The 17,885-nt window shown below is 40.7% G+C and overlaps 1 protein-coding gene across 1 annotated transcript; it reads left to right on the forward strand.

Moving 5' to 3' along the window:
* fermt3b (FERM domain containing kindlin 3b) lies at positions 1 to 17,834 on the forward strand. The gene is made up of 15 exons (XM_065019855.1): positions 1 to 160; positions 1,283 to 1,407; positions 1,633 to 1,866; positions 2,051 to 2,167; positions 12,473 to 12,641; positions 12,750 to 12,852; positions 13,661 to 13,768; positions 14,006 to 14,140; positions 14,752 to 14,798; positions 14,980 to 15,104; positions 15,333 to 15,439; positions 15,601 to 15,813; positions 16,438 to 16,562; positions 17,061 to 17,202; positions 17,366 to 17,834. The coding sequence occupies exons 2-15, from the start codon at positions 1,284 to 1,286 to the stop codon at positions 17,543 to 17,545; spliced, it is 1,929 nt and encodes a 642-aa protein (XP_064875927.1). The 5' UTR covers positions 1 to 160; position 1,283; the 3' UTR covers positions 17,546 to 17,834.
* The last annotated feature ends 51 nt before the right edge of the window (positions 17,835 to 17,885 follow it).

Raw genomic sequence — 17,885 nt, forward strand, 5'->3', positions numbered from 1 at the left:
AACTCAAGACCCAACCCAACAGAGAGAGAGGGGAAGTGGAATAGGCAGGTTTCACCAAATGAGTCCAGAAGGGTAGTTTCACAGAACAAGCAGAAGAAGGGTAGTGGGTCTTTTTTAAAAGAAGCTGCCAGAGTCCCCTGCATTTTGGACGGTGGAGAAGGTAAGATGCACAAGAGTGTGTAGCAAATGCGAGACGGACTGTGTTGTTTGTGTGAGAGTGTTTCACCCGGGGTCTCAGAGAGAGATAGAGAGATGTCTTTCTGGTCGATTGTGATGTTGGAGGATGGGACAGAGGGATGGATGTGAACAGTATATGACTGCAGTCGGCTTCTATTCTATCGATGGGCCAAAACTCTGACTCCTTTGCTGTATGTAGAACAAGACAACTAGTCAAGTTACAGAGTGCTTAACCTTACACCATGTTGTTATTACCATACTGACATGACACACACACACACCAGTGGAGGCTGCTGAGGGGAGGACGGCTCATAATAATGGCTGGAACGGAGCTAATGGATTGGCATCAAACACCTGGTGTGTTTGATACCGTTCTACTGATTACACTCCAGCCATTACCACGAGCCTGTCCTCCCCAATTTCGGTGCCACCAACCTCCTGTGCACACACACAGTTGGACATTTAATGGTGTTGGGTTGGGTAGGATTGGGTTGGGTAGAGTCGGGTAGGGTCTGAAAGCGGAAGTATGCGTCCAGAATGATTGCTGAAGTTAGAAATAGGAAGTGTGTGTTTGTGTGTTGTCATATTGAACTTGTCAGAAGAACCCGGTCATCTGGGGCGGCAGGGTAGCCTAGTGGTTAGAGCGTTGGACTAGTAACCGAAAGGTTGCAAGTTCGAATCCCCGAGCTGACAAGGTACAAATCTGTCGTTCTGCCCCTGAACAGGCAGGTAACCCACTGTTCCTAGGCCGTCAATGAAAATAAGAATTTGTTCTTAACTGACTTGCCTAGTAAAATTAAAAATTAAAAAAATCTAGTGTGTGTGTGTGTGTGTGTGTGTGTGTGTGTGTGTGTGTGTGTGTGTGTGTGTGTGTGTGTGTTGTCATAGTAAACTTGTCAGAATAACCCGGTCATCCAGGGTGTGTGTGTTGTCAGAATAACCCGGTCATCCAGGGTGTGGGACGTGTGGTTGGGATTCGAAAGTGTGTTTCATGTGACATACAGACATATTTTCTGTCCTCCCCTTCACACGTTCTTTCTCTTTCCCAACCCAACACTTGTTTCTCCCTTACTATTCTCTCTCTTTCTATTTCTCTCTCTCTCAGTATGGCAGCGTGGGACCTGTCAGTTGCGGTGGAGGACCTGGGAGCTGATGCTCCGCCCATCACTGTCAGTGTGACCTCTGACCTACACATAGGTGGGGTCATCCTCAAACTGGTGGAGAAGTCACGTGAGTCACACACACACACACACACACACACACACACATACACGTATTCAGATAGTGCACACTGTATGGTGGAGACCAGCAATCTCCCTATCCTACACAGCATTGTATAGAGGTGATATTCACTCATATGATCCACCACAAGTAGATCCCAAGGCACTGACTGTGTGGGTGATGCATGGCGGACATGTTGTGTCAGAGGGCTCACCAGTTTCCTCCCCTGTGCAGAGGTAAAGCGTGACTGGTCGGATCATGCCCTGTGGTGGGAGCAGAAGCAGCAGTGGCTCCTGCGAACGGCCTGGACCCTTGAGAAGTGTGGCATCCAGGCAGATGCCGGGCTCATCTTCATGCCCCAGCACAAGCCCCTGAGGCTGGGCCTGCCCAACGGACTGAACCTCAGGCTCCGGGTCTGCTTCTCTGGGCCTGTGTTCCGCACTGTGCTGGGCATCTGCAAGATGCTGAGTGAGTTCAAAAATCAATTACTTTATTTTCTCTTTCCAAGAAGTTTGTTTTCACATCAACATAACAAAGGAATCCACAATCTACCATATTACTGCTTATAGTTTTAAGTGAAAGAAAGTTTGGCACTCCACAAAACACTTTTTCACCCATCCCTCCATTCTTTCTCCTTCCTCTCTGGTTCCAGACATCCGTCGGCCAGAGGAGCTGTCCCTGCTGCGACCTGTAGAGGAGAAGAAGAGGAAGAAAGTTAGAGACTTGTCAGAGGAACTGTATGACCTCACAGAAGTGCCTCTCACCTCAGGTACACATTATGACATCATCATGTCCCCATCGACCCTCAGCTGACCAATCACAATATGAAGAGCAGAACCTGCATCGTTATGTCTGACTAATTATAGAATAACTAAGCTTGCTTAAAGCTTATGTAACTAAGTAATTGCTATAGTAGCAGTATTAGTAGTAGTAGTAGCAGTAACAATAGTAGCAGTAATATTAGTAGTAGTAGTAGTAACAGTAGTAGTAACAGTATTAGCAGTAACAGTAGTAGTAACCGTATTAGCAGTAATAGTAGTAGTAGTAGTAGTAACAGTAGGAGTAACCGTATTAGCAGTAACAGTAGTAGTAGTAGTAGTAACAGTAACAGTAGTAGTAACAGTAGTAACAGTATTAGCGGTAACAGTAGTAGTAACAGTAGTAGTAGTAGTAGTAGTAGTAGTAGTAACATTAGTAGTAACAGCAGTAGTAGTAGTAGTAGTAACAGTAACAGTAGCAGTAACAGTAGTAACAGTAATAGTAGTAGTAGTAGTAGTAGTAGTAACAGTAACAGTAGTAGTAACAGTAGTAGTAAGAGTAATAGTAGCAGTAGTAGTAGCAGTAGTAAGAGTAATAGTAGTAACAGTAACAGTAGTAGTAGCAGTAGTAACAGTAATAGTAGTAGTAGCAGTAGTAGTAGCAGCAGTAGTAGTAGTAGTAGTAGTAGCAGTAGTAGTAGCAGCAGTAGCAGTAGTAGTAACAGTAACAGTAGCAGTAGCGGTAACAGTAGTAGTAGCAGTAGTAGTAGCAGCAGTAGTAGTAGTAGTAACAGTAACAGTAGTAGTAACAGTAGTAGTAAGAGTAATAGTAGTAGTAACAGTATTAGCAGTAACAGTAGTAGTAGTAGCGGTAGTAGTAACAGTAACAGTAGTAGTAGTAACCGTAACAGTAGTAGTAACAGTAACAGTAGTAGTAACAGTATTAGCAATAACAGTAGTAGTAGTAGTGATAGTAGTAACAGTATTAGCAGTAACAGTAGTAGTAGTAGCGATAGTAGTAACAGTATTAGTAGTAGTAGTGGTAGTAGTAACAGTAGTAGTAGCGATAGTAGTAACAGTATTAGCAGTAACAGTAGTAGTAGTAGCGATAGTAGTAGCGATAGTAGTAACAGTAGTAGTAACAGTAGTAGTAACAGTAGTAGTAACAATAGTAGTAGTAGTAGTGGTAGTAGTAACAGTAGTAGTAGTAGTAGTGGTAGTAGTAACAGTAGTAGTAGTAGTAGTAGTAGTAGCGGTAGTAGTAACAGTAACAGTAGTAGTAGTAACTGTAACAGTAGTAGTAACAGTAACAGTAGTAGTAACAGTATTAGCAGTAACAGTAGTAGTAGTAGCGATAGTAGTAACAGTAGTAGTAGTAGTAGTAGCGATAGTAGTAGCGATAGTAGTAACAGTATTAGCAGTAACAGTAGTAGTAGTAGCGATAGTAGTAACAGTAGTAGTAATAGTAGTAGCGATAGTAGTAGCGATAGTAGTAACAGTAGTAGTAACCGTATTAGCAGTAACAGTAGTAGTAGTAGTAGTAGTAACAGTAACAGTAGTAGTAACAGTAGTAACAGTATTAGCGGTAACAGTAGTAGTAACAGTAGTAGTAGTAGTAGTAGTAGTAGTAGTAGTAGTAACATTAGTAGTAACAGCAGTAGTAGTAGTAGTAGTAACACTAACAGTAGCAGTAACAGTAGCAGTAACAGTAGTAGTAGCAGTAGTAGTAGTAGTAGTAGTAACAGTAACAGTAGTAGTAACAGTAGTAGCAGTAACAGTAGTAGTAGTAGCGATAGTAGTAACAGTATTAGTAGTAGTAGTGGTAGTAGTAACAGTAGTAGTAGCGATAGTAGTAACAGTATTAGCAGTAACAGTAGTAGTAGTAGCGATAGTAGTAGCGATAGTAGTAACAGTAGTAGTAGTAGTAGTAGTAGTAGTAGTAGTAGTAACAGTAGTAGTAACAGTAGTAGTAACAATAGTAGTAGTAGTAGTGGTAGTAGTAACAGTAGTAGTAGTAGTAGTAGTAGTAGTGGTAGTAGTAGTAGTAGTAGTAGCGGTAGTAGTAACAGTAGTAGTAGTAACCGTAACAGTAGTAGTAACAGTAACAGTAGTAGTAACAGTATTAGCAGTAACAGTAGTAGTAGTAGCGATAGTAGTAACAGTATTAGCAGTAACAGTAGTAGTAGTAGCGATAGTAGTAGCGATAGTAGTAACAGTATTAGCAGCGATAGTAGTAACAGTATTAGCAGTAACAGTAGTAGTAGTAGCGATAGTAGTAACAGTATTAGCAGTAACAGTAGTAGTAGTAGCGATAGTAGTAACAGTATTAGCAGTAACAGTAGTAGTAGTAGTGATAGTAGTAGAGATAGTAGTAACAGTATTAGCAGTAACAGTAGTAGTAGCGATAGTAGTAGCGATAGTAGTAACAGTATTAGCAGTAACAGTAGTAGTAGTAGTAGTAGTAGCGATAGTAGTAGCGATAGTAGTAACAGTAGTAGTAGTAGTAGTAGCGATAGTAGTAGCGATAGTAGTAACAGTAGTAACAGTAGTAGTAGTAGTAGTAGTAGCGATAGTAGTAGCGATAGTAGTAACAGTAGTAGTAACAGTAGTAGTAGTAGTAGCGATAGTAGTAGCGATAGTAGTAACAGTAGTAGTAGTAGCGATAGTAGTAGCGATAGTAGTAACAGTATTAGCAGTAACAGTAGTAGTAGTAGCGATAGTAGTAACAGTATTAGCAGTAACAGTAGTAGTAGTAGCGATAGTAGTAACAGTATTAGCAGTAACAGTAGTAGTAGCGATAGTAGTAGCGATAGTAGTAACATTATTAGCAGTAACAGTAGTAGTAGTAGCGATAGTAGTAACAGTATTAGCAGTAACAGTAGTAGTAGTAGCGATAGTAGTAGCGATAGTAGTAACAGTATTAGCAGTAACAGTAGTAGTAGTAGCGGTAGTAGTAACAGTAACAGTAGTAGTAGTAACCGTAACAGTAGTAGTAACAGTAACAGTAGTAGTAACAGTATTAGCAGTAACAGTAGTAGTAGTAGCGATAGTAGTAACAGTAGTAGTAGTAGTAGTAGCGATAGTAGTAGCGATAGTAGTAACAGTATTAGCAGTAACAGTAGTAGTAGTAGCGATAGTAGTAGCGATAGTAGTAACAGTATTAGCAGTAACAGTAGTAGTAGTAGCGATAGTAGTAACAGTAGTAGTAGTAGTAGTAGCGATAGTAGTAGCGATAGTAGTAACAGTAGTAGTAGTAACAGTAGTAGTAGTAGCGATAGTAGTAACAGTAGTAGTAGTAGCGATAGTAGTAACAGTAGTAGTAGTAACAGTAGTAGTAGTAGCGATAGTAGTAACAGTAGTAGTAGTAACAGTAGTAGTAGTAGCGATAGTAGTAACAGTAGTAGTAGCGATAGTAGTAGCGATAGTAGTAACAGTAGTAGTAGTAGTAGTAGCGATAGTAGTAGCGATAGTAGTAACAGTAGTAACAGTAGTAGTAGTAGTAGTAGTAGTAGCGATAGTAGTAACAGTAGTAGTAACAGTAGTAGTAGTAGTAGTAGCGATAGTAGTAACAGTAGTAGTAGTAGTAGTAGCGATAGTAGTAGCGATAGTAGTAACAGTAGTAACAGTAGTAGTAGTAGTAGTAGTAGTAGCGATAGTAGTAACAGTAGTAGTAACAATAGTAGTAGTAGTAGTAGCGATAGTAGTAACAGTAGTAGTAACAGTAGTAGTAGTAGTAGTGGTAGTAGTAACAGTATTAGCAGTAACAGTAGTAGTAGTAGTAGCGATAGTAGTAACAGTATTAGCAGTTACAGTAGTAGTAGTAGTAGTAGCGATAGTAGTAGCGATAGTAGTAACAGTAGTAACAGTAGTAGTAGTAGTAGTAGTAGTAGTAGTAGTAACAGTAGTAACAGTAGTAGTAGTAGTAGTAGTAGCGATAGTAGTAGCGATAGTAGTAACAGTAGTAACAGTAGTAGTAGTAGTAGTAGTAGTAACAGTAGTAGTAGTAGTAGTAGTAGTAGTAGTAGTAGCGATAGTAGTAACAGTAGTAGTAGTAGCGATAGTAGTAACAGTAGTAACAGTAGTAGTAGTAGTAGTAGTAGTAGTAGTAGCGATAGTAGTAACAGTAGTAACAGTAGTAGTAGTAGTAGTAGCGATAGTAGTAGCGATAGTAGTAACAGTAGTAGTAGTAGTAGCGGTAGTAACAGTAACATTAGTAGTAACAGTAGTAGTAACAATAGTAGTAGTAGTAGTGGTAGTAGTAACAGTAGTAGTAGTAGTAGTAGTAGTGGTAGTAGTAACAGTAGTAGTAACAGTAACAGTAGTAGTGACAATAGTAGTAGTAGTAGTGGTAGTAGTAACAGTAGTAGTAGTAGTAGTAGTGGTAGTAGTAACAGTAGTAGTAACAGTAACAGTAGTAGTAACATTTTTAGCAGTAACAGTAGTAGTAACAGTAACAGTAGTAGTAACAGTAGTAGCAGTAACAGTAGTAGTAGTAACAGTAGCAGTAACAGTATTAGCAGTAACAGTAGTAGTAGTAGTAACAGTAGTGGTAGTAGTAGTAACAGTAACAGTAGTAGTAACAGTATTAGCAGTAACAGTAGTAGTAGTAATAGTAGTGGTAGTAGTAGTAGTGGTAGTAGTAGTAGTAGTAACAATAACAGTAGTAGAAACAGTATTCGCAGTAACAGTAGTAGTAGTAGTAATAGTAGTGGTAGTAGTAGTAACAGTAACAGTAGTAGTGTATGACCTCACAGAAGTGCCTCTCACCTCAGGTACACATTATGACATCATCATGTCCCCATCGACCCTCAGCTGACCAATCACAATATGAAGAGCAGAACCTGCATCGTTATGTCTGACTAATTATAGAATAACTAAGCTTGCTAGTAGTAACAGTATTAGCAGTAACAGTAGTAGTAGCGATAGTAGTAACAGTATTAGCAGTAACAGTAGTAGTAGTAGCGATAGTAGTAACAGTATTAGCAGTAACAGTAGTAGTAGTAGCGATAGTAGTAGCGATAGTAGTAACAGTATTAGCAGTAACAGTAGTAGTAGTAGCGGTAGTAGTAACAGTAACAGTAGTAGTAGTAACCGTAACAGTAGTAGTAACAGTAACAGTAGTAGTAACAGTATTAGCAGTAACAGTAGTAGTAGTAGCGATAGTAGTAGCGATAGTAGTAACAGTATTAGCAGTAACAGTAGTAGTAGTAGCGGTAGTAGTAACAGTAACAGTAGTAGTAGTAACCGTAACAGTAGTAGTAACAGTAACAGTAGTAGTAACAGTATTAGCAGTAACAGTAGTAGTAGTAGCGATAGTAGTAACAGTAGTAGTAGTAGTAGTAGCGATAGTAGTAGCGATAGTAGTAACAGTATTAGCAGTAACAGTAGTAGTAGTAGCGATAGTAGTAGCGATAGTAGTAACAGTATTAGCAGTAACAGTAGTAGTAGTAGCGATAGTAGTAACAGTAGTAGTAGTAGTAGTAGCGATAGTAGTAGCGATAGTAGTAACAGTAGTAGTAGTAACAGTAGTAGTAGTAGCGATAGTAGTAACAGTAGTAGTAGTAGCGATAGTAGTAACAGTAGTAGTAGTAACAGTAGTAGTAGTAGCGATAGTAGTAACAGTAGTAGTAGTAACAGTAGTAGTAGTAGCGATAGTAGTAACAGTAGTAGTAGCGATAGTAGTAGCGATAGTAGTAACAGTAGTAGTAGTAGTAGTAGCGATAGTAGTAGCGATAGTAGTAACAGTAGTAACAGTAGTAGTAGTAGTAGTAGTAGTAGCGATAGTAGTAACAGTAGTAGTAACAGTAGTAGTAGTAGTAGTAGCGATAGTAGTAACAGTAGTAGTAGTAGTAGTAGCGATAGTAGTAGCGATAGTAGTAACAGTAGTAACAGTAGTAGTAGTAGTAGTAGTAGTAGCGATAGTAGTAACAGTAGTAGTAACAATAGTAGTAGTAGTAGTAGCGATAGTAGTAACAGTAGTAGTAACAGTAGTAGTAGTAGTAGTGGTAGTAGTAACAGTATTAGCAGTAACAGTAGTAGTAGTAGTAGCGATAGTAGTAACAGTATTAGCAGTTACAGTAGTAGTAGTAGTAGTAGCGATAGTAGTAGCGATAGTAGTAACAGTAGTAACAGTAGTAGTAGTAGTAGTAGTAGTAGTAGTAGTAACAGTAGTAACAGTAGTAGTAGTAGTAGTAGTAGCGATAGTAGTAGCGATAGTAGTAACAGTAGTAACAGTAGTAGTAGTAGTAGTAGTAGTAACAGTAGTAGTAGTAGTAGTAGTAGTAGTAGTAGTAGCGATAGTAGTAACAGTAGTAGTAGTAGCGATAGTAGTAACAGTAGTAACAGTAGTAGTAGTAGTAGTAGTAGTAGTAGTAGCGATAGTAGTAACAGTAGTAACAGTAGTAGTAGTAGTAGTAGCGATAGTAGTAGCGATAGTAGTAACAGTAGTAGTAGTAGTAGCGGTAGTAACAGTAACATTAGTAGTAACAGTAGTAGTAACAATAGTAGTAGTAGTAGTGGTAGTAGTAACAGTAGTAGTAGTAGTAGTAGTAGTGGTAGTAGTAACAGTAGTAGTAACAGTAACAGTAGTAGTGACAATAGTAGTAGTAGTAGTGGTAGTAGTAACAGTAGTAGTAGTAGTAGTAGTGGTAGTAGTAACAGTAGTAGTAACAGTAACAGTAGTAGTAACATTTTTAGCAGTAACAGTAGTAGTAACAGTAACAGTAGTAGTAACAGTAGTAGCAGTAACAGTAGTAGTAGTAACAGTAGCAGTAACAGTATTAGCAGTAACAGTAGTAGTAGTAGTAACAGTAGTGGTAGTAGTAGTAACAGTAACAGTAGTAGTAACAGTATTAGCAGTAACAGTAGTAGTAGTAATAGTAGTGGTAGTAGTAGTAGTGGTAGTAGTAGTAGTAGTAACAATAACAGTAGTAGAAACAGTATTCGCAGTAACAGTAGTAGTAGTAGTAATAGTAGTGGTAGTAGTAGTAACAGTAACAGTAGTAGTGTATGACCTCACAGAAGTGCCTCTCACCTCAGGTACACATTATGACATCATCATGTCCCCATCGACCCTCAGCTGACCAATCACAATATGAAGAGCAGAACCTGCATCGTTATGTCTGACTAATTATAGAATAACTAAGCTTGCTAGTAGTAACAGTATTAGCAGTAACAGTAGTAGTAGCGATAGTAGTAACAGTATTAGCAGTAACAGTAGTAGTAGTAGCGATAGTAGTAACAGTATTAGCAGTAACAGTAGTAGTAGTAGCGATAGTAGTAGCGATAGTAGTAACAGTATTAGCAGTAACAGTAGTAGTAGTAGCGGTAGTAGTAACAGTAACAGTAGTAGTAGTAACCGTAACAGTAGTAGTAACAGTAACAGTAGTAGTAACAGTATTAGCAGTAACAGTAGTAGTAGTAGCGATAGTAGTAACAGTAGTAGTAGTAGTAGTAGCGATAGTAGTAGTGATAGTAGTAACAGTAGTAACAGTAGTAGTAGTAGTAGTAGTAGCGATAGTAGTAACAGTATTAGCAGTAACAGTAGTAGTAGTAGCGGTAGTAGTAACAGTAACAGTAGTAGTAGTAACCGTAACAGTAGTAGTAACAGAAACAGTAGTAGTAACAGTATTAGCAGTAACAGTAGTAGTAGTAGCGATAGTAGTAACAGTAGTAGTAGTAGCGATAGTAGTAACAGTAGTAACAGTAGTAGTAGTAGTAGTAGTAGTAGTAGTAGCGATAGTAGTAACAGTAGTAACAGTAGTAGTAGTAGTAGTAGCGATAGTAGTAGCGATAGTAGTAACAGTAGTAGTAGTAGTAGCGGTAGTAACAGTAACATTAGTAGTAACAGTAGTAGTAACAATAGTAGTAGTAGTAGTGGTAGTAGTAACAGTAGTAGTAGTAGTAGTAGTAGTGGTAGTAGTAACAGTAGTAGTAACAGTAACAGTAGTAGTGACAATAGTAGTAGTAGTAGTGGTAGTAGTAACAGTAGTAGTAGTAGTAGTAGTGGTAGTAGTAACAGTAGTAGTAACAGTAACAGTAGTAGTAACATTTTTAGCAGTAACAGTAGTAGTAACAGTAACAGTAGTAGTAACAGTAGTAGCAGTAACAGTAGTAGTAGTAACAGTAGCAGTAACAGTATTAGCAGTAACAGTAGTAGTAGTAGTAACAGTAGTGGTAGTAGTAGTAACAGTAACAGTATTAGCAGTAACAGTAGTAGTAGTAATAGTAGTGGTAGTAGTAGTAGTGGTAGTAGTAGTAGTAGTAACAATATCAGTAGTAGAAACAGTATTCGCAGTAACAGTAGTAGTAGTAGTAATAGTAGTGGTAGTAGTAGTAACAGTAACAGTAGTAGTGTATGACCTCACAGAAGTGCCTCTCACCTCAGGTACACATTATGACATCATCATGTCCCCATCGACCCTCAGCTGACCAATCACAATATGAAGAGCAGAACCTGCATCGTTATGTCTGACTAATTATAGAATAACTAAGCTTGCTAGTAGTAACAGTATTAGCAGTAACAGTAGTAGTAGCAATAGTAGTAGCGATAGTAGTAACAGTATTAGCAGTAACAGTAGTAGTAGTAGCGATAGTAGTAACAGTATTAGCAGTAACAGTAGTAGTAGTAGCGATAGTAGTAGCGATAGTAGTAACAGTATTAGCAGTAACAGTAGTAGTAGTAGCGGTAGTAGTAACAGTAACAGTAGTAGTAGTAACCGTAACAGTAGTAGTAACAGTAACAGTAGTAGTAACAGTATTAGCAGTAACAGTAGTAGTAGTAGCGATAGTAGTAACAGTAGTAGTAGTAGTAGTAGCGATAGTAGTAACAGTAGTAGTAGTAACAGTAGTAGTAGTAGCGATAGTAGTAACAGTAGTAACAGTAGTAGTAGTAGTAGTAGTAGTAGCGATAGTAGTAACAGTAGTAGTAGTAACAGTAGTAGTAGTAGTAGTAGTAACAGTAGTAGTAGCGATAGCGATAGTAGTAACAGTAGTAGTAGTAGTAGTAGTAGCGATAGTAGTAGTAGTAGTAGTAGCGATAGTAGTAACAGTAGTAGTAACAGTAGTAGTAGTAGTAGATAGTAGTAACAGTAGTAACAGTAGTAGTAGTAGTAGTAGTAGTAGTAGCGATAGTAGTAACAGTAGTAGTAACAATAGTAGTAGTAGTAGTAGCGATAGTAGTAACAGTAGTAGTAACAGTAGTAGTAGTAGTAGTGGTAGTAGTAACAGTATTAGCAGTAACAGTAGTAGTAGTAGTAGCGATAGTAGTAACAGTATTAGCAGTAACAGTAGTAGTAGTAGTAGTAGTAGCGATAGTAGTAACAGTAGTAACAGTAGTAGTAGTAGTAGTAGTAGTAACAGTAGTAACAGTAGTAGTAGTAGTAGTAGTAGCGATAGTAGTAGCGATAGTAGTAGTAGTAGTAGTAGTAGTAGTAGTAACAGTAGTAGTAGTAGTAGTAGTAGCGATAGTAGTAACAGTAGTAGTAGTAGCGATAGTAGTAACAGTAGTAGTAGTAGTAGTAGCGATAGTAGTAACAGTAGTAGTAGTAGTAGCGGTAGTAACAGTAACATTAGTAGTAACAGTAGTAGTAACAATAGTAGTAGTAGTAGTGGTAGTAGTAACAGTAGTAGTAGTAGTAGTAGTAGTAGTAGTGGTAGTAGTAACAGTAGTAGTAACAGTAACAGTAGTAGTGACAATAGTAGTAGTAGTAGTGGTAGTAGTAACAGTAGTAGTAGTGGTGGTAGTAGTAACAGTAGTAGTAACAGTAACAGTAGTAGTAACATTTTTAGCAGTAACAGTAGTAGTAACAGTAACAGTAGTAGTAACAGTAGTAGCAGTAACAGTAGTAGTAGTAACAGTAGCAGTAACAGTATTAGCAGTAACAGTAGTAGTAGTAGTAACAGTAGTGGTAGTAGTAGTAACAGTAACAGTAGTAGTAACAGTATTAGCAGTAACAGTAGTAGTAGTAATAGTAGTGGTAGTAGTAGTAGTGGTAGTAGTAGTAGTAGTAACAATAACAGTAGTAGAAACAGTATTCGCAGTAACAGTAGTAGTAGTAGTAATAGTAGTGGTAGTAGTAGTAACAGTAACAGTAGTAGTGGTAGTAGTAGTAGTAACAATAACAGTAGTAGTAACAGTATTCGCAGTAACAGTAGTAGTAGCAGTAACAGTAGTACTAGTAGCAGTAGTAGTAACAGTATTAGCAGTAACAGTAGTAGTAGCAGTAACAGTAGTACTAGTAGCAGTAGTAGTACGATCTAGATATCTTCACTATTTGACCCAATATTGGCCCTGTCCTGTTTCCCTTCCTACCCAGTGTCCCGCCCCTGCTTGTATAATGGAATGCCTGCCCATTTCGCTGACTCCCCTAAGACTGAGAAGGTGTACAAGATGCTGTCAGTCTCCCAGCCTGCTCCCCCCCCAGAGGCCATTGCTAAGCTGTACCGCCCCGCCAGTGTGGTAGACAAGGCCCACATCCACAGCAGGTAGACATATACACACACACACACACATTTCTCTGTCTCGATCTTCACTTCACTCTGTCGTCGTCCTTCGTTCTAAGTACTTTCTCTCTCTCCATTCTCCTATCTCAGGTGGCTGGACTCTTCTCGTTCACTGATGGAGCAGGGAGTTCAGGAGAATGACAGACTCTGGCTGCGCTTCAAATACTACTGCTTCCATGACCTGGAGCCCAAGGTGTGTGTGTTGTGTGTGTGTGTGTGTGTGTGTGTGTGTGTGTGTGTGTGTGTGTGTGTGTGTGTGTGTGTGTGTGTGTGTGTGTGTGTGTGTGTGTGTGTGTATGTGTGTGTGTGTGTGTGTGTGTGTGTGTGTGTGTGAGTGATATACCGAATGGAAATGATAGTTGAATTGGAAATAGGCTCTAAAATAGAAGTGTGAACTCTACTCTGGAATCTAACCATCTGGGTTTCACTGACTCACTTCTGTGACATCTTCTGACCTCTGTCTCTCATCTTTTTCTCACTCTTTCTTCTCTCTCCCCTTTTGTCTCTCCTTCTTTCTCTGCCGCCTCACCTCTTTCTCTCTGCCCCCTCACATTTTTCTCTCTCTGCCCCCTCACCTCTCTCTCTCTGCCCTCTCACCTCTCTCTCCTCTCTCTCTCTGCCCCCTCACCCCTCTCTCTCTCTCTGCCCTCTCACCTCTCTCTCTCTCTGCCCTCTCACCTCTCTCTCTCTCTGCCCTCTCACCTCTCTCTCTCTCTCTCTCTGCCCCCTCACTTATCTCTCTCTCTGCCCCCTCACTTATCTCTCTCACTGCCCCCTCACCTCTCTCTCTCTCTCTGCCCCCTCACCTCTCTCTCTCTGCCCCCTCACCTCTCTCTCTCTGCCCCCTCACCCCTCTCTCTGCCCCCTCACCCCTTTCTCTCTGCCCCTCACCCCTCTCCCTCTGCCCCCTCACCCCAACCCCTCTCTCTCTCTCTGCCCCCTCACCCCTCTCTCTGCCCCCTCACCCTCTCTCTGCCCCCTCACCCCAACCCCTCTCTCAGTATGATGCGGTGCGTCTGACCCAGATGTATGAGCAGGCTCGCTGGGCCATCCTACTGGAGGACATAGACTGTACTGAGGAGGAGATGCTGCTGTTTGGAGCTATACAGGTACACAGAATGGATACTTCCAAGACATGTGCCTTCATTCTAATACCTGAACCCCATCAAGCGTTCACCAAAAGAGAGCATCAACTGTCAAAATGAGCTGCTGTCATTTTAAACCAGATATAACATGTTCACAAACACGTACTGACATGTAACTGGCCCTTGTTGTCCTAGTTATAATGTGCTGTAAGTATAACTATGACTACCTCTCCCTTGTCATCTTCAACCCCCCCCCCCCAGTACCACATCAACAAGCTGTCCCTGTCGGAGCCCCAGACGATGACCTCTAGTCCGGCCATGGATGACCTGGACTCAGCCCTACAGTGCCTGGAGGTCAAGCTGGATGGGGCGAACAGCAGCCCCCAAGACATGCTGGTCAGAACATTATGACTCTTTATTTCCCACAATATATTTTATTGTGAGTCAAAATATGATATGTATTTCAGTTATGTATTTGAATTATAAATAAAGTAGCGTAGCCCTTTCCTGTAGTCAAATGACCAAATCCCCTCTGGTGTTTCTCAGTCAAACCTACTTTGAAAATAAAGTACACACCTCCAACACAAGGTTATGGTCTTCAAAAAAAGAAGCATGTCAGATATTTGAGTTTGCCTCCCAATATTACACTTTATATACATCACAGAAGATAGAAACATAACCAATCCGGTTATGTTTCTATCTTCTGTGATGTATATAAAGTGTAATATTGGGAGGCAAACTCAAATATCTGACATGCTTCTTTTTTTGAAGACCATAACCTTGTGTTGGAGGTGTGTACTTTATTTTCAAAGTAGATTTGTTTAAGACGACCAATAAACTGTCGGTGTGACTCTGATTTAGCCCCCTGCAGTAAAAGGTTAAATTAAGTAGAATTCAATTATAATATATTTTTTATCGACACAGATGCCAGAATTATTTCCCATGCCTATTTGAAAAGCAGATGTCAAACAATGAATAATTTGCATGTTGCTTTGGCTTCCACACAGGAGAACCTGACCGCCCCAGAGCTGAATGATTATTTGAAGATATTCCGGTAAGATCCGACATTTGTGTGAAAAAATGTCTGATTCCTCATTTCCCTGCAGTTTTTAGACTGGAACACACAAAATTGTACACACACAAACATGCATTATCAGCACATGCACACACCCACCCACCCACAAAGTCATTCCCACAGCATGTAAAGCAGTAATAACAGTGTACTTCTGTTTGAGGCCCAAGAGGTTGACTCTGAAGGGATACAAGCAGTACTGGTTCAAGTTTAAGGATGCCTCCATCTCCTACTATAAGAGCAAAGAGGAGAGCCTGGGAGAACCCATTCAACAGATCAACCTCAAAGGTATGAAGCAGACACTGAGGGAGAATCTCAATTACATTTCCTTGATTTCTTGCATCCTCTCTCCTGGCCTCTTTCCCAAAACCCATTGGATGAGGTCAGAGGAGAAGGAATCAAGGAAATGCAATTAATGTTCTCCCTTAGATCAATTGTCTTTAGTCTCTTTCACCTGCTTATACTAACAGTACAATGACCTTATACACACAGTACAATAACCTTTCACCTTTTCAGGCTGTGAGGCTGCTCCAGATGTGAACGTTGCTGGACAAAAGTTCTGCATCAAACTTCTGATCCCAGCTCCAGAGGGCATGAACGAGGTCTACCTGCGCTGTGAAAATGTGGGTTACACACACACAAACACAGACACACACACACACACAAACTGCGAGATACGTGAGTACTACATTCCTTGCAATATTTGTTGAAAGTGTAGATAAGATCCACTATAAGGTCCAAGATCTTGCCCATGACTGTAGTCTCTCTCTCTCTCTATCAATAGGAGGAGCAGTATTCCAGTTGGATGGCAGCGTGTCGTCTGGCCTCTAAAGGGAAGAGTCTGGCAGACAGCTCATTCCAGAGTGAGGTCCAGAGCATCCGATCCTTCCTGGCCATGCAGCAGACCAACCCCAACACACACACAGATGACAGCATGAGCATCAACACACACAGCCTGGTCTCTCCACGCTACAGCAAGAAGTACAAGGCCAAACAGGTACCAAGTAGAGCTTGGTAACTGCCAAAATAAAGGAAACACCAACATGAAGGGTCTAAATGGGGCGTTGAGCCAGAACAGCTTCAATGCACCGTGGCATAGATTCTTCAAGTGTCAGGAACTCTGTTGGAGGGATGTAAACACCATTCTTCCACGAGAAATTTCATAATTTAGTTTTGTGTTGATGGAAAACGCTGTCTCAGGCGCCGCTCCAGAATCTTCCCTAAGTGCTCAGAGAGCTGATGACTGAGACAGCCATGGCATATGGGTTACATCATTTTCATGCTCATCAAACCATCCTTTGATCACTCGTGCCCTGAGGATGAGGGTATTGTCATCCTGAATATAAATGATTTACCATAGGTTGAAGGTGATCACTCAGAATGGCTGTGTATGTATTGGCGTTTACCTGACCCTCTAAAGGGATGAGAGGACCTAACCCATGCCAGGAAAATTACACTTCACAATAGAGCTGCCAGAACCCTCATTTACTCAAGTGTGTGCTTTATTTTGGCAGTTGTCCAACATAGTACCACACAGTTGAGTCACTTTTGAGACCATTTTATTTCCTTCTAACCCCACATAATATACCATGACCCTCTCTCTCTCTCTGGCCATGCCCAGTTGAGCCCTCGTATCCTGGAGGCATATCAGAACGTGGCTCAGCTCTCCCTGACTGACGCCCTCCTCCGCTTCCTCCAGATCTGGCAGGCCCTGCCTGACTTTGGTATCTCCTTGGTGGTGGTGAGGTAAGGCGGATCTGGCAACCCAGTGCATCACACGTTTCACAGCAGGCTATTCTCGATACCTAGAATCAAATCTTGCGTGCACTAGCTGGGCAGTTACCACAATTTACATTTATGTTAACAGTCTATCACCAAAGATTAGTGAGAGGCTAATGGCTGGCTAAGGTTAAGTTGTTGTGGTGAAGTTGAGTCTAGTGGCTGGTCTAAGGATAAGTTGTGGTAAAGTTGAGTCTAGTGGCTGGTCTAAGAATAATTTGTGGTAAAGTTGAGTCTAGTGGCTGGTTTAAGGATAAGTTGTGGTGAAGTTGAGTCTAGTGGCTGGTTTAAGGATAAGTTGTGGTAAAGTTGAGTCTAGTGGCTGGTTTAAGGATAAGTTGTGGTGAAGTTGAGTCTAGTGGCTGGTTTAAGGATAAGTTGTTGTGGTGAAGCTGAGTCTAGTGGCTGGTCTAAGGATAAGTTGTGGTAAAGTTGAGTCTAATGGACGGTCTCTGACCCGTTCAGGTTTAAGGGCAGCAGGAAGGACGAGGTGCTGGGCATCACCCCCAACCGCCTGATCCGTATCGACCTGGGGGTGGGAGAAGTGGTCAAGACCTGGCGCTACAACAACATGAGGCAGTGGAACGTCAACTGGGACATACGACAGGTGACCAGACCCGTCAATCAAACAATCAAAATGTTCACATTTTTCTGCACACAATCTCCTTTAGTAATACAAATACACACTGAACTCTGTATCCCTTTTTCCTGGTCATTTAGCTTTGCTCGTCTTTTGTGTGTTTGTGTTTGTTTGTTTTACTAACCCACAGGTGGCCATAGAGTTCGATGGGAACGTGAACATAGCGTTCAGTTGTGTGACGGCTGACTGTAAGATCGTCCATGAGTTCATTGGAGGCTACATCTTCATGTCGACACGCAGCCGCGAGCAGAGTGACACACTCAACGAAGAGCTCTTCCACAAGCTGACGGGAGGCCACGAGGCTCTGTGACACCCTCACCCAGTAATATACAGCAGCTATAGCCCAAGAAGCAATCTATATATCCATACAGCAGATACACCAGTGGACAGTTTGAGTGTTTTAGGGTGCGGCTGCAGCAGCCTTGAAGAGAAATGACAACCAGTCCACGCTGGGATCCTAACAGACATGCAGTTGACTATTCAATAAATCAAGGAAGAGGTGACCCATGAATAGAAAGTTATAGAAAATGATTAACAATGTAATGAATTTTCAATTCTGAAATCCAGAATTAAATATGTTTATTGACATACATAAAAAAGTTGACCGTTTTAATTTCCCTATGAGGCATTTGGCTTGATGGTTGAATGTC

Source organism: Oncorhynchus nerka, linkage group LG6 (genome assembly GCF_034236695.1).
Source record: "Oncorhynchus nerka isolate Pitt River linkage group LG6, Oner_Uvic_2.0, whole genome shotgun sequence".
NCBI classification, from domain to species: Eukaryota; Metazoa; Chordata; class Actinopteri; order Salmoniformes; family Salmonidae; genus Oncorhynchus; species Oncorhynchus nerka.

What these genes read in the sequence shown, in the direction of transcription:
- fermt3b (XM_065019855.1), top strand. Translation starts at nt 1,284, where the DNA reads ATGGCAGCGTGGGACCTGTCAGTTGCGGTGGAGGACCTGGGAGCTGAT. An exon ending in AGAAGTGCCTCTCACCTCAG is followed by an intron (nt 2,168 to 12,472) that starts GTACACATTATG and finishes CTTCCTACCCAG; the next exon opens with TGTCCCGCCCCTGCTTGTAT. An exon ending in TCCATGACCTGGAGCCCAAG is followed by an intron (nt 12,853 to 13,660) that starts GTGTGTGTGTTG and finishes CCCCTCTCTCAG; the next exon opens with TATGATGCGGTGCGTCTGAC.